Consider the following 15,992-nt stretch of genomic DNA (forward strand, 5'->3'; position numbering starts at 1 on the left):
TCTATCAAGTCCTACTTTGTACTTCAAGAATTCTAAGTTTTTAATACATAAAATTAGGTCATGTATTTTGCTGCTTTAAACCCTGTGCTGGCTTCTCACTAAACACAATAAAGTCACTTCATCACAGTCCATAAGTCATACATGATCTGGTCCCTACCTACCTCAACTCTTTCCACTGACACTGTCCTTCTAGCTCACTATGCTCTAGCCACATGGGCCTTTCTCTTCTAAGAACGTGACAACTTGTTCTCATCTCAGTTCATTCCTATGCTGGTTGTTCCCTCTTCCCTGAAATCACAGTATAACTTCTTGTTATTCAGGTCTCAGGTTGTATACCTTCCTCAGGGAGGCCCTCCTTACCCATTCAATCTAATGACATCCTAGCCTAAGTCACTCTCTCTTCTGTCATCCTGGTTTATGTTCTTCATAGCATTTCTTGCTATCTAAAAATATCTTTGTTTTGCACCACTTGTTAGTTTATTATTTATGCACCTTCACTAGAATATAACTTCCTTAAGGGGCAGGACCACATCTACTATATCTCTGGTTCTTGTGGCCTACAACAGTACCTGGCACACGGGAAGTTCACAACTAGTATTTGTTGAGAATGAATGAATTTATGTCCAGGTGAAAATGCTGCAGTGGAGCATCTTAATGGTGAGTTCGGGCAGAGTAGCTGGGATTATAAAGAATATTAAACTTCTACTAATATCAGAGCCTTAGTTTTTTGAACAGTAACTTAAAAATTTTCAATAAATTCTATCAACAAAATGAACTATGAATATATTTTACATGAAAACTTTATATGAAATGATTCTTAAGACATTTCTTTGTATACACTGCTTAAAACATTAAAACAAGTAGTATCTTAGATGTATCGCTTTTTAAATCAATGTGTCAGAGAAGTGAGAAATGCATTGCAATTAGCAAGGAGCAAAGTAATTGCATTTAATTATTAAAAATACATATCATTAACACACTCTGCCCATAAGTTATGTAACAAGAAAGCTCATGTATGAAAAAACTCAGAGTCATCTAGAAGGCTTACAGATTGCTGGGCCCTAAAGCCCCTCATCTAATCCCTAAAGTTTCTGATTCAGTAGATCTGGGAGTGGAAGTGGGAGGAAAAATTTGCATTTCTAATGAATTTCCAGGTGATGTTGATGCTGCTTGTCAGGGTGCCACATTTCAAGAATCTCTGATCAATATTAATCAACAATTAATTGTGATGAGGGAAAGGGCCTTAATCATAGGAATATAGAAGGAAATTTCAGTCACAATTTCCAGAATTATTCTATTTGCCTGTTAGTAAGTTATCTAGGAAAATCACTTTCTAAATATTTTATATTAATGTATATCTGTTGGCCCACTTGATGTCAAAATTTTCCTTATTACTAAGTATTTGACATATAATGTTCACATCAGTATTACTTACAAAGTTGAAAACTGGACACGACCTAACACATATGTATTAGAAGATTATATGGTCACTGTAAATTACTTCTATTTCTCTTTAATGTTTTCTGAATTCTCAGAATTTTCTACAAATAGCAAGCAGTATTTTTGTAACCAAAACTAAATTATTATTTTAAAGATATAAGGGTTATTTTTAAAAAAGAAAAGCAAGTTAACTTGGATCATACATAGTGCTACTTTCCACCCAAGGCAGATGTCTCTTTTACATGCTTGAAGAATAATCACAAAACCTTCATTTATATATTTTCTTCTCTGAAAAGGGCTTAATGTGCTATGAATCAATCACACAGTTTTTTTAGTTTTTGAGAACAATATTTGATTTTTATTGATTTATGGTTAAATTGAATTTTGTCATAAATAAGTTTTATATTAATTCCTCTACTTTTTTTATTGAGAAAAAATTCACATAACATAAAACTATCCATTTTAAAGGGTACAATTCAATAGCATTTAGTACATTCACAAAGTTGTGCAACCACCAGCTCAATGTAGTTCCAAAACATCTTAATTGCGCCCAAAGGAAGTCTTGTCTCCATTAAGAAACAGGTCTCTGTCCCTCCCCCGACTCCCAGACTCTGACTGCCACCAATCTGTGCTCAGTCTCTGTGGATTTTTTACATGTTCTAAATACCATTCACTTTTAAAGAGCTACAGCTGTTATTTAAAAAAATCGTATTGGGGTTCCCCTGGCTCCCTGGCTCACTGGCCCCAGCCTGCTCTGGAGTAGCCCAGAAAGGGCTTCATTGTGGCTTTCACATGACAGCCTTTCAAATATTTGACTGCAAGTCTCAGAAACTATGCCCCTTCGACACTTTACCACTATTCCATCTCAAGTGCCTTTGCCAAATACCTATGATTTTCTTTGTGTTAAATATCTTCAATTCCTTATATGGCCCCTTTCTTCATAATAGATACCTGCTATGGATCCTCTTGACCTTGTAAACTCTCAATCTGTGTTGCCTGAAAGAGACCCAAACTCCATGACCTGGAAGGAGAGAGGGGCAGGCAGCTCATGAGAATCGGACGATCTGGTTCCTGGGCAGGAACCTCCTGTCACTGTGGGCCAGGTGCCTGGTTCAGATACCTGGTTCAGACTCTCTCCTCGGGCCCTATACAGGGATGTCTTCTCTCCACATTGCTCTCCATGGAGCTGCAGAAGCCACAACACATAGGCTTGTGAAGGAAGGCATCCTAAGTGGAAACACACATCATCATTACCTGAAAATAATCTCCCTCACATCTTCCTGTCACAAACCATTGAACTCATCTACTCTAAACATAGGGACTTGCTCAAAGAAAAAAGATTAGCCTCTGGTCCTTATTAATGAGGATATAATTAATGAAGTTTGCCCTCATCAGTGGACCAGAGTCCAGATCATTATATTATAAACAAATAATTTAGATTGTGTTTAGGAAGTGCTTATTAAAAATGCTATTTCTCAGGTTCTAGCCCAAACCTTAAAATCAGATTTTCTGCTTTTAGTCCTAGGATCTACATTTTTAACACATGCCCAGGTATGTCTAATTTATAATGAAGTTTAAAGACCACTTATTAAAGAAAAAGAGTCCTGTATTGATTTTTTAAATACAAATAATAGATATTATTCATAGAACTTGCTCTATAGAAAAATGTGCCATGCTTATGTTTGAAAACAGTATGCTAGAAAATTTTGATAAGCTTGGCTTAAGGTATAACTGGTTTTGTTTGATGTTAACAAGAAACATTCCCTACAAATACTTCAAAAGTTTTGTAGAAGTCTTTTTTATTTACATTATTTATAATTAGGCTGATCCGAGGAAAGATGTAAACAGAGAGTTATAAAAAGCAGAATGGACACCAAACATATCATGGGCACATGTGCACTCAGTAAATATTTGCTGCATGAATGGTACACTTAAATTTGCTTTATTTTCCAAATAAAAGGCAAAGGAATGATCTCTACCTCCCAGGCTTTTCCCTTCTCAAATATCAGTTGTACTCTGGCTCTTTGAATACTAGCAAATACAACATTTGTAATTTCTTTAAAATATTAGCTATTTATTCATTTATTCAATAAGTATTGATTAGTCATCTATGCTGGACCAGGACCTGTGCTGAGCTGCAAAGATATATGGTGGTGATTAAAACAGATGTGGTCTCTACTCTGATGGCATTTTCCTTTGTAGAGGAGTAGTAAGTTAGGTATTTTGGCAGATGAATGATTTTCAAACCAAGGGAAATCTCAGAAAAAGTATAGAAATGTCAAGCCCAGACATCCACTCAGCACTTGCCTCATGTTTGGCCTTTCAGGGTGATATTATTGGGTTACTCGTGCTGTGGTTCGGAAAGTAATTTCTATCCTCTCCAGTTATTCCATTTACCTCACTCAGAGTGAATCAAATATTTGGAAAGCTTGATGAATTATGGTTTATCAGCACATTTCAAAGCATAATAAACATGACTCATTACACATTATCTTTACCCCTTTCCCTCTGTAATCTCGTTCCCACCCCAGCGTGTCTCTGAAAGTCCTCCAGCCAGGATTGCCTCCATCGATCCCGTGTTTCGGCCTTCACCTCACCTGACTTATGACAACCTTGGCTATTCTGCCTGTCTCTGGCCACTTGTGTAGATTTCTGTTTCTTGCCTCCTTGAAAAGCTTGTGTCCCCAGAGTTCCACCCTCGGTCCCTTAACTTCTCCTCTTAACTCTACCTCAGAGTGATCTTACTGTCCCCAGATAAGAGAAATCACTTCAGAGTCACCCTCTGAGGCCCATCATCTACCACGCATCTTTCTTTACTTGTGCCCGAGGGTCTCGCCTGCTGCCAAACAGTTCTTCCTCATTTATTCTCTGCTGTGGTGAATGCCAGCCAGCTCCAGCCTCATCCTCGTCTTCTTCATCCTAATGTCCATTCAATCACTTCAACATGTTAAAGTCCAAATATCTAAAATGTTTATGTCCTTATTACTCCACATTAGTTTAGGCCCACATCCTTTCGTTCATGAATTACTCAAATAACCAATTAACTAGTCTCCTACACCTAGGGTTAATGTCACTTTTTGTTTACTTATCTCATTCCTGGCATGAAGTCAATGTCTTATTCATCTTTGTATCCCAAGCTCTAGTAAAGTTCATGGAATATATAGAATGAATGATTAAATCAATTAATGCTTACATCATTAGTAAAAGTGCTGTGTATTATAGGCTCATACATAGAGACTGTTTTTGGTATTACTATTCATTTTAAATAGGTTTTCAACACTTTTTAAAAAACTTTTTCCATGACTCCATGTTCATTGGTATGTTTTAAGTCTCTTGGTTGTCTCTAGTTATATTTGTTTTCTTTGGTCAAGAGCCCTGAATTTGCCCTCCAATTTGTCTGAATTCAGCATTGGTTGTCAATAGTATCTGGCTTGAATAAGCCAGAGTACATAGGACTTAACACCAAACGAACCGGACTTCTTATTTCAATTAAATTACTTAATATGGGACTTTCCAGATCTCTATGGACCCATTAGCCAACAGAGTGTTTTGAAAAACTGTCAGGAAAGAAAGGTTGCAGAATTTGAGAGACACAAGTGTACAAATAGGAGAGAAACAAAGCCTGAGGTCTTTCTTCATAATGTTAACTTGCAGCCATAAAATTTTTGTGTATAAAATAATTCAAGGATGGATTATTCTTTTTGCCCAATATCATTAACACAATTCTCATGCTTAGAAATAATAATATGATAGAATAGTATACTTCAATATTTAATGTGCTATTCTCTAAACATTTTTAGTTCTCAATCTATATAACCTCTCACAGACTTTTTAATTGACATCTAAAATATGCTGTGGATATGACAAAAATATAAATAATTTTGCAAATTGATGTTTTAAAATAAAATAGTTTCAATACTCTTTTTTAATGTCTCCAGGGGAATCTAAATATCATAGTAGCTAAATACTATGGATATTTTATGCCCACTATAATACAGTTTTAAAAATACACATAGAAATAATTCTTTAAAGAAAAATTTACATTTTCTCTTGAATTCATATTTACTCTAGTCCTGCCCATAAAACTTTCCCAGCTCTCCCTTATTTTTCACTCTTTCATTTCTGTGACAAAGAATATGCATATGTTTTCATTTTAACTCTGTTGCCATAAAACTTTAAGTATTTAAATTTTTCCTCTGGACCGATTACTCATTAAATGTATTTGGTCAAAATACTATAAAAATGTTACAAATTAGTAAGCAGTTATTAAATACAAAATGTAAATGTCAATTATTTACCTCTGTTAAAAAGATGACCTATACATGGAGATTTTTGTTTGTTGTTTATAAATGGATACTACTTGTTACCAGGAAGAGACAAGATTCAGCAGAGATTTTCTTCTGTGTGAGTATGTGTGTGTGAGAGTGCGTGTGTATGTGCGTGTGAGTGCGTTTGTGTGTATACATGCATGTGTGTGTCTATGACTATATTATGTATACAATATATAGTAAGGAAATATGTTCTTTGTCATCTTTCATCTTAACTACTCCAGCAACTCTTCTTGGTAAATGATCTTCAAACTGACATAGGTCCTGGGAGTTATGGAAGACTTTCCAAAGGTTGTGTGATTAAGGGTAGTTTTGGAGGAATCGGTATTCAAGTCCTCAGCCTCCATTTGTTCCTTCTCTTCTAAGAGACCTTCCCGGGAAGGTATCTACAATGGGACAAGCAGATTCTCCTTTCCTGACTCAGTATTCTCTCATATTGCTCCCATCCTATCTACTTTTACTGTGGGTATTGCCCAAGGTGTAACAAAGGCTCCAGGGCACCAACTAAAAGGAGAATTCTAAATATTGGTGTTCTCACAAAAAGCAAAAGACTAATAAATAAATCTTTGTACAAGTTAGGTTATTTCCAATAATTTGCTTTAAATCGAGGATCTAATTAAATTGTCAGATGACGTATCAACAAAAATAAATTTTTGATCACTGTATGATTTTTCACAGTTAGAAAAATTTTAAGAAATCGAGACATTTATTGCTATTAAAAACATATTTCTATGATAATCTGTTTATGTGAACATATTTCTTTAGTATATGGTTAATTAATAATCAAGCATTTGATTGCTTTTCATTTTTCTATCCTGCAAAGATTTGACTTTCATCTCATACTTGCGCCCTGATGGTGGCTGCCATATCTTCAGTCATAAAACCCTTGCATAACCACAACCAAAATCAGAACAATAACGACTCCTGACACCTCTCCTTCTCCCGAGGCTGTCCCTCACATCTTAGTAGTTACAGTATATCCTTGTCCATACCTAAATCAATTGCTCCCAAGGAGAGTGGAATAGCTCATTGTCCTGGACCAATCAACTGTCTACTCTGTAGTATGTAGAAGGGCCTGTAAAGATTTGGACTCCAATACCTGAATGAAATTATGTTTCTTTTAGCAAGAAGTAATGGGGACATCGGCTCTTAGATATTAACAGGGTCTGCATGCCTCTCAGCTCTCTGGTTTTGGTGAAAGGATAAATGTTGTGCTGTTCATTGGGATATGAACTGTCAGAAGAGGAGGTAAGTGAGAAAACAGGATGAAATTTGGAACATATAGAATATGGGATGCCTGCGGGACATTTAGGGAATGCTTAGTAGCCAGTTAGGTTTAGGGTCCTGGGAGTCATGAGCAGATAGCTAGTGGCTGAAGTCAGGCACAAATAAAATTCTTAGTAAGAATGTAAGGAATGAGAAAACAAGGTTATGAAAAATATCTTTGGGGAACACCAATCTTTTAGAGAAAGACAGAAAAAGAAAAAAATAGGAAAAGAGACAGAAAGAGTGAAGAGAGAAAAAGGAAAAAAATTCTTTGGTCATGAATTCCAGAGGAAGTAAAAAGGGGGCACACAGTTTTGTCAAGCTTTACTGTGTGTTCTGCCACCTATCCTACGCACTATCGTACAAGTAGCTTGAAGTAGAGAATGAACAGGAAGAGTTGATGGAGTATATAGGCAGGATTTTTCGTTTGTTTGTTTTGTTTGTTTGTTTTTGTTTTGTTTTGTTTTTTGCTCAAGGCATTCTAGACAAGCCTCTTTAATTTTCATGTACACATATACAGAAAATCTATACCCTGCTCTCAGGGAGGTGGGAGGCTGCCGTTCTCAAAGCTCTCCCTGAACTCACAAGGCTGCCCCAGGAGAGGATGATGAAAGGGATTGCAGAGCCACTGCAGCATGATGGGGCCTTTGAGCAACATCCTAAAATCTTAATTTGAAAACAAAACCAAACAAAACAAAAGGTTTAGCCAAATGGCTGCAGACAACATCATTGGCTATAAAATCCTTAATGGATCGCTCATAATTTCTTCCTTTCAAATAAAACTCTTGGTCCTTTTTACTGAGAGACTTTAGCCTATGACTTGATTTCAGAGCTACATTCTTTACAACAGCAACATGAAACAGGGGGCGTCAAGTTGCATTAACACCATTTTACAGAGGGGAACCCAGGAAGTGAGTCATACTGGGCTGAGAGATGGGCAGCTCTGGTCTCAGAAACCATGTGTGTTCTCACCCCCATTTCCCAAGTGGTCCTGCTCTGGAGAAAAGCTACCACGTATATATAATCTTACAGATTTGACAGAGCTTTCCCATCCATTTTTTTAATTCGACTTAATGCTTTGCTGCCATCCTGCCTCAGTGTTACATTTCCCAGACTGAGTTTATCCTAACAATCTTTTTCAAAGATCAAGAACTCTGATTACAACAAAGTCCTAAATGATACTCTTGCTAACCAGAAGTCGAAGTAAGTAAGGATAGAATCACTTTTTTGGTTGAAAACATTTTTTTTAATATAATTTTTTCAGATGAAAATAAACTTCTCTTGAAACAAAATGATAGTCAATGTCCCTTGGAAAAGTAAATGAATCCCTTTACATTTCATACTGAGTCACATGGGATGCCTTGATTATACTGCTTTAAAATTGCAAGCTACTTCCTATTCTTCTCATGACAGTTCAGAAGATTTATAGTTAGTACTTATTATCCTTCCTTTCCAACATTTTAGTTTCTTTCTTTAACTTAGAATAAGCTGCAGTCATTCTTTTTCAGCATACAACAACTGCATATGAGCTTGGTATAATCAGAGAGATGAAAGTAAAGTAATGATAATAATATATCATATCAAAATTTCCAGATAGGCAAAAGGTAATACATTTGGTAACACAAAGAGTTAGCAAGTATGTGCAACAGCAGGGACTCACATGTTACCCAGGGGAGAGAACACTGGTAGAAGCTCTTGGAAAGTAACTTGGCAAAACTTAGTTAAGCTCAAGTTGTACTTATGCTGGGACCCAGCATCCCACTTCTTGGTGTCTCCTCTAGAAGCACTAACAGATGGTCATAAATAAACACAAAAATGTTTAGTGCAACACCACTCGCAATAGTGAAAATGCAGAATCAACTGTCTCTCGGTATGACGAATGCATAAACTGTGTTTTAATATTCATTAGTGACGATGAATAGACTCCTAAAAATATCTATATGTATAAAATCTCAAGTACTTATTTTTGAATTAAACATTTTCAAAAGAAGAATGCTGTGCTATCTATCTAAAGGTCAAATACACACGCACAAACACATGCTAATAAACAATACATAAGCAGTAAAAGTGGAAAAGCATCAAAGAAATGACATTTACCAACTGTAGGATGTTGTTTATCCCAGCGAGGGTAGGAGAAGGATGGGAGGGTGGAATTTTAGCTGTATCTATGTTGTTTTATTTCTTTTAAAATAAAGACGAGAAATATTAATATTGTTTTAATCTTGGTGGTAGGTACAAAGGGTCTGTTATATGTTCTCTCTTGCTCTATGTTTGAAATGTTTCACAGTTAGAAATTTTAAAATTCAAAGCTACTTTTCTAGCAAAAGAGCCCAAAGCTAAAGGGAAGACAATGACTGGATTGGATAGGAAAAGTTTGGAGCAGAATTTGGCAAAATTTTTCTGTGAAAGGCCAGATAGTAAATATTTTTGACTTGATGGGCAGTATGGTCTGTCTCCACTACTCACTAGTCCTTGCAGCACAGAAGCAGCCACAGACAAGAGGTAGGTGAGTAGGCATGGCTGTGTTCAGTAGTCTTCAAGAACAAAAACAACTTCAGGTTGGTTTTAGCGTGTAGGACATAGCTTGCCACAGATTACAGTTGCTCAAGGTAAGTGGCTTCGGCAGACAACCTATCTTTCACTAAAAGAATGATCCAGGGGCAAAGGAACATTCGTATCTAGCTGGGGAGCTAAACTCTACCCTCCCAGCCCAAGAATCCAAGTCACGAATGAAATATCTCTAGTTGTTGAGGTTCTAGTAGTAAAACTCATAAAAATAATCTCTGAATTCTAACATTGTTGGAGGGAGACAGAGGATTGGAGGTTTTTTTTTTTTAATTTAATTTGATTCTGTTTTTACTTGGGCTGTGGGAACAAGTCTATCCTAGGTTCAGCCCTGGGGTACATCCCTTCAATCTTCCAAGGATGCCCTAGAATTCTTAGGTCACAGAAAATGTTTGAGCCCCATCCCATTCACCACTCATGAACAGCCCAGCACCGCTTGATCTGACCTCTAAAACTCAGCAAGGTCACTTGAAGTGAGTTCATCAGCTTAGCTGCACCCTAGACCTTTGCTCATGTACATAGATCTTTTGGCCAGGATGGTTCAGCACTGCTGTCTCCTTTCCTAGAAATTAGCTCCTATTGTAGAATCCCTTGACACTTCTCAGAAAGGCTGATAGAAAGTGCCAGTTATTCTATAGTTACCTAAATACTAGACTTTTTTGGACTAGCTCTGCCCTCGTTCTGGTATCTACAAAGGCCAGGACATTCAATTAAGAAGAAGGCGCCAACACAAGCTCTCTCTTTGAACAACCCAGTCTGCTTAGCCCATCAGCAACTACAGTCCTGGCAACCCTCATAAGTTCACAACATTGTTAGGCCACAAAGATCATTCATAAAACCAACAGGATTTATTTACAAGGTTCTTTTTTTTTTTTCTGATACAAGCCAAACACCAGATATGAGGGCAAGAAGAAGAATCTTTGTGCTGTCCTTACTGGCAGGTGTGGCAGAATTCCTGAGAGGTTAATTGTATGCCAGTCATTTCTCTGAGTAGCAAAGTGGTTCAGGACATAGCAGGTCCTGGTGGGGCCACCGACATGTGTCTGCATGGGTGGTTGGAGAACCAAAGAAAGCGGCATGCACATTCTCTCCCCAGATGAGCCCCACCCAACGAAGGGTCAATTGACTATGTGCTGTGAGCAAGAGCTGGCTCAATTGCTTTAGTATCCTTGAAGCAAAGAGAATTCAGCCTAACGGTCACCACTGCAAAATACCTCTTGCTTTCTTACATGTTTTGATATTGAGACTCCAGAATATTGGCAATCTTACCGTTGCTGTGTGTGAAAGAGAAAAGAAATAAGATGTGGGAAGGAAAGAGAGAGGAGCCTGGCAGTCGCCTAGCTTTAATCAGCCTCCTCTCCAGGTCCTGAAAATGGGAAGTTTGCTTTTCTTCTTAGGTTCTTATGAGGCATAACTTCTAAGCGTGATTGCCAGATGTTTTGAAAATGTTTGAAATGCATGCTGTTAATCACCATATCTAATACTGTCAACTCTTAAGAGCTTTTGCCCCAAATCAATCTGAACATGTTTTAGCTCTGTTCTCCCTGATGACAACTAGGACCTGTGAGTGAAAGCACACATTTTTGAGCCTATCGAAGATGCACATGAAGCGGATACTAGAAAGAGGAGTTGAGGACCAGGCTGAGTCTGAAAATCTTTCCTGGCTGGGACTTGCAAATTTTTGGTTGTGTTTGCTCAGAACATTAATAATTTCAGAAATTATTAAAATGGAACCAACATATTTTATTTTTAAGAGACTACTGAGATCACAAATCATTCTGCAAATATAAAATAAGTTGTGTAAGCTGAGCAAGTCTCATACTCGATGCTTGCCATGAGCCTGCTGGAAGTGTGGCCATTTTTATACGACACTGCATGTGTGGAAATAAGGAGGCATGAGAACAACTCTTTAAAAACTTGGTCTTAAAATTGCAATAATTGTATTGGACAAAATGTTTCTACACAAGAAAAAAGAAAACCATCTCTTTTTTTTTTCCCTCCTTCTGATCTTAATTGTTTTACTTTCCTTGTCCATGTCACTTACGTTGACCTGGCTCCTGCACTTTGGGCAGTGTCATCATCTGGAGGATCTTAAGAGATGCCTTCTACGCAGAAGCTTTTTAGTTTGTATCATTTTAGTAATCCATGTCACCCCAAAAATAGTTTAAAAAGGGGGATGCTTTCTAAGCATCTCCTGCTCCCTCTCTGGGAAGAGCTGATGCTCTTTTCTCGCTCCTTCACTACCCTCTGGGGCGCCGTGAAATCGCCTGGAGCACTTCTTTAAGATACAGATCTCAAACTCTGCCCCAGCTCTGCCGATTCAGACGTTTTGGGGTAGAACTCAGGAATGTACATTCTAAAACATCCCAGGTGATTCAGACATTATTGGTTCCAGGATCGCTACCCGGAGAGCCTGTGCCATTGTTTCTGTGTAACTGTCACATTGTCATTTGCATGCCTTTATCTTCTCAATTACAAGCTCGTTGAAGGCACGGAAACAAATGGTAATCCTATTTCATTCAACACATATCTGAGTTCCTCTCATGAACCAGACACTGTTCTGAACGCAGGTGCTACAGCAATGAACAAAACAGGTAGTCTTCTCTCTTGGACCTTACATGCCAGTGGGGGAGTCAGACAATACAAAAAGAAGAAAAAATATCATTAAATACTGTCTTATAACGTGTGACGTGTCATGGAGTAAAACAAAGCAGGGAAGGAGACCGTGAATGCCAGGGCTGTGGGAAATTGCCCACTAAGGCCTAACTAGTAGGTGATAATTGAGCAAAGACTTGAAGACTGCGTGGGAGAAGGCCATGCACTGGAGGCCATACTATTCTGGGGGAAAGGCAATGTAAGGCTCTAGAGCAGAAGAATGCTGAGTGCACTCTAGAAACAGAAAGCTGGCAAGGAGGTGAGAGTCGCTGAGAAGGCCCTGCGGGAACAGGGTGAGGAGGGCAGATCTTGCAAGGAAGGGTTCACGTGACACTGGAAGAACTCTGTCTCTGGGGAGTTACTGGAATTCACAAGGCTTATCATAGTGCTTGCTATAGATTAAATACTCAACAAATACTTGATGACTAAAGGAATCACCTGCTGGTGACATGCAAAAGACTCTTGTGGCTTAAACATAGACTAATAACAGTGACACGGGGAAATAGCTTAGCTTAGATGTTTTTATGCTGCACATTACATCTCCAGAATTTATTTATCTTATAACGGAAAGTTTGTACCTTTTGACCTCCTATCATGCTATCTGTCTAGCTTAGATATTTCAACGCAAATATTTTTATTTTTTAACAAAGAGGCAACTATATTCTCCTGGAGCCAAGATGCATACTCAAATATACCAGCGGTGTGATCTTGGAAATTTATGCACCCTCTCAATGCATAAATTTTCTCATTCATAAAATGGGGGAAATAATACCTATTTCGTAGAACACTGATAATTGTTTATACATGAAAGTAAGAGTGTCTGATGTTTCAAGCACCAATAAATATTAACTATTATCATTAGCATGAATATGTTTAAATCTGTAATAATTTAAGAAGTTTAATATATTTAATATTAAAACTTAGTCATTATATATGCTTATGCATATACCTGCCATTTTGGGTTGCACATGCTAAAGGAATGAGCGTTTCATGTACTTCCACAGAGACGGGGTGTGTAAATGTGAGTATGATGGTGATGGCGATGGTGACAAGAGTGGAAATGAGAGTTCCACTTGTAAAAGGAAGTAACACCTGTCTCATAGAACACAACAGCGAACATCCAGCACCTATTGAGGAGTACTGCTGTTCCTCAATGCTATTAATGAAAGTAAAACAATGAAAACTATGACTTAAACTCGAAAGAAGTCCATGTCAGTCAGACTTTGGTTTGCTTTCTACAAGACGTGGTTTAGAGTAAGAATAGTTTCTCTCTAGTCCGACCATCAAGTATTTGCTGGACCGAGTCATGGACCAAGTCATTCATCCATGTGGGTCACCATCACGTCGGCCTAAGGCAGTTTTCATATAGCCATGGACACATCTTAATTCATACCTGGGTAGTGGTTTCCCATGCAAGAATCTAGTTCATGACTCATTTGAGTTATTTGAATATCTTTGTGCAGATGTTAAATGTTATTTATTATTTGTTAACAATTAACAGAGGCACAAAGTGCAAATATTAATTTTCCTAATCTATGTCCATTTCTAACTTCTACACTCATTTTTAAGAGACTTGTGAACCATGTTCACCTTTCCTTTGCTTTTTATTAATTTTCCTGATCATATCCACATCTAATGCTTAATTTTGATGGCTCTGGAGGCAGATGCCTGACTCTAAATCCTGGGCCTTTACTTAGTAACTGTGCAGCCTCAGGCAAATTCCTCAACGTCTGTGGGTCTCAGTTTCCTTCACCATGAAGTGGGGATAATAAATAATGTCATCTGAAAGCTGCTTTGAGGATCAAATGAGCTATACATGTAAAGCACTTAGGACAGCAATTGGCATGCACCGAAACACAGGAAATGTTGGATGTTAACTATCCCTGATATTCGGGCAAACTGGCCTGAGCCAATTTTGACAGCCTTTGCTTTGCTATTCTATTCTAGTTATTCAACGTATGGATGTTTTCTGTTCTGTCCACCTCCTTGCCTTCGAGCAGTATTCAGGACAGCGTCATTGCTGTCTGTAAGTTTGCTGTTTAACCATTTCTAATCTCCAGCTGCCCCTGGGCATCCAGCATCCAGCCTCGCCCCACCTGACCGCAGCTCCTCTTAAGAAAACTATAAAACGTTAAAAGGGAAACGATGTCACACGCGATCACCCGTCCCAACCAACCCCTCTAATTCTTTTCTCATTGCAGGATGTTCTGGAAGCTTTCCCTGTCCTTGCTGCTGGTGGCGGTGCTGGTGAAGGTGGGGGATGCGCGGAAGAACCGGCCCGCGGGCGCCATCCCGTCGCCTTACAAGGACGGCAGCAGTAACACCTCGGAGAGATGGCAGCACCAAATCAAAGAGGTGCTGGCCTCCAGCCAGGAGGCCCTGGTGGTCACCGAGCGCAAGTACCTCAAGAGTGACTGGTGCAAGACGCAGCCGCTGCGGCAGACGGTGGGAGAGGAGGGCTGCCGCAGCCGCACGGTGCTCAACCGCTTCTGCTACGGCCAGTGCAACTCCTTCTACATCCCGCGGCACGTGAAGAAGGAGGAGGAGTCCTTCCAGTCCTGCGCCTTCTGCAAGCCCCAGCGCGTCACCTCGGTCCTTGTGGAGCTCGAATGCCCCGGGCTGGACCCTCCCTTCCGACTCAAAAAAATCCAGAAGGTGAAGCAGTGCCGGTGCATGTCCGTGAACCTGAGCGACTCAGACAAGCAGTGAGCGCCCCGGGCAGGACGCGACCCCGCTCCGCGCGCGCTGCCCCTGTCCCTGGCCTCCGGTCACCCGCACGCTGCCTGCTGCGCCCCCTCAGCCCCCGGCAGCGAGCACGTTTCTTGGAGCTGATGGTGTCCCCGTCACACGCGCGGACCGCAAGTGGAACTTTGCTGATGTGTTCTTGACGGACCCCGGGCTTCACCTGTGCCTCCCAAATCAGGCTGTTTCAGGCCCGAAGGAAGATGCTGGAAAAGCACCACACACCACCCAGCCGTCGGAGAGGAATCTCAGGTGACGCACTGTGAAGCCCGCACTGATGTTTCCACCATGTGGAAAGGCATCTCCTGGCCTCGTCCTGCACTCCAGCTAGCCCCCCGCCTCCGCGAAGTGAAGGACGCGTCAGTCTTCCGAGCACCCCGCACCCCTCTGCTGCTGGGCGTGTACCTCTGGCGGGAGCTTTCCCTGCAGGGGAGCCGGGGCTGACCTCTCGCTGCTGTGCTGCGGATGCGGACACGGTCTGTGATGAAGCTGTCGGGTTCTCCTAATCTGATCCCAAGAAGAGAACTTAGGCCACTTGGGTCACGAAGTGGGCTTCCCTGGGGACTTACTTGCTCACAGCGAGCCACGTTATCACCCTCAGCCACCACCACCCCTTCGCCCTCACTTCCTCCACCCGTTTATGTACTAAAGATGAACTCTGGTGTGCATGCTGTTATCGCTGCAATTAGAATATTATTACACACAAAGGTCTCCATATTAACGCTGGTTTTGTAATTGACCTATGTTGTAAAGAGCTGTTAAAAAGTATTATAGACCTATCCATGTATTGTTTCACTTGTTTTGACTCTGGCTTTGCAGCAGCGTTCTGAATAAGGACCAGAGCAGGGGATGATGGCCCCAAAGGTGTGTTACTTAGAATGAAAGCCTGGCGGCAGCTCACTGTTTTGTACCTTTATTCTTAGCCTGGGAAGGGAGACGGGCGGAGTTGCGATTTTACATCGAATAGTATTTCGTTGAAGATAGTAAGGCATTGCA

General features: G+C 39.9%; 1 protein-coding gene across 2 annotated transcripts in view; it reads left to right on the forward strand.

Annotated features, from left to right (window-relative positions):
- Window positions 1–14,976, forward strand: part of GREM2 (gremlin 2, DAN family BMP antagonist) — an 80,739-nt gene extending 65,763 nt beyond the window's left edge. For both annotated transcript variants that reach the window (XM_023523203.1, XM_011380008.2), the window contains exon 2: window positions 14,456–14,976. In XM_023523203.1, coding sequence (XP_023378971.1) covers window positions 14,457–14,963 — 507 coding nt within the window. In that variant the 5' untranslated portion in view covers window position 14,456 and the 3' untranslated portion in view covers window positions 14,964–14,976. The remainder of the gene's footprint in view (window positions 1–14,455) is intronic.
- Window positions 14,977–15,992: the final 1,016 nt, after the last annotated feature.

Source organism: Pteropus vampyrus, unplaced genomic scaffold, assembly GCF_000151845.1.
Source record: "Pteropus vampyrus isolate Shadow unplaced genomic scaffold, Pvam_2.0 Scaffold383, whole genome shotgun sequence".
Classification (NCBI taxonomy): Eukaryota; Metazoa; Chordata; class Mammalia; order Chiroptera; family Pteropodidae; genus Pteropus; species Pteropus vampyrus.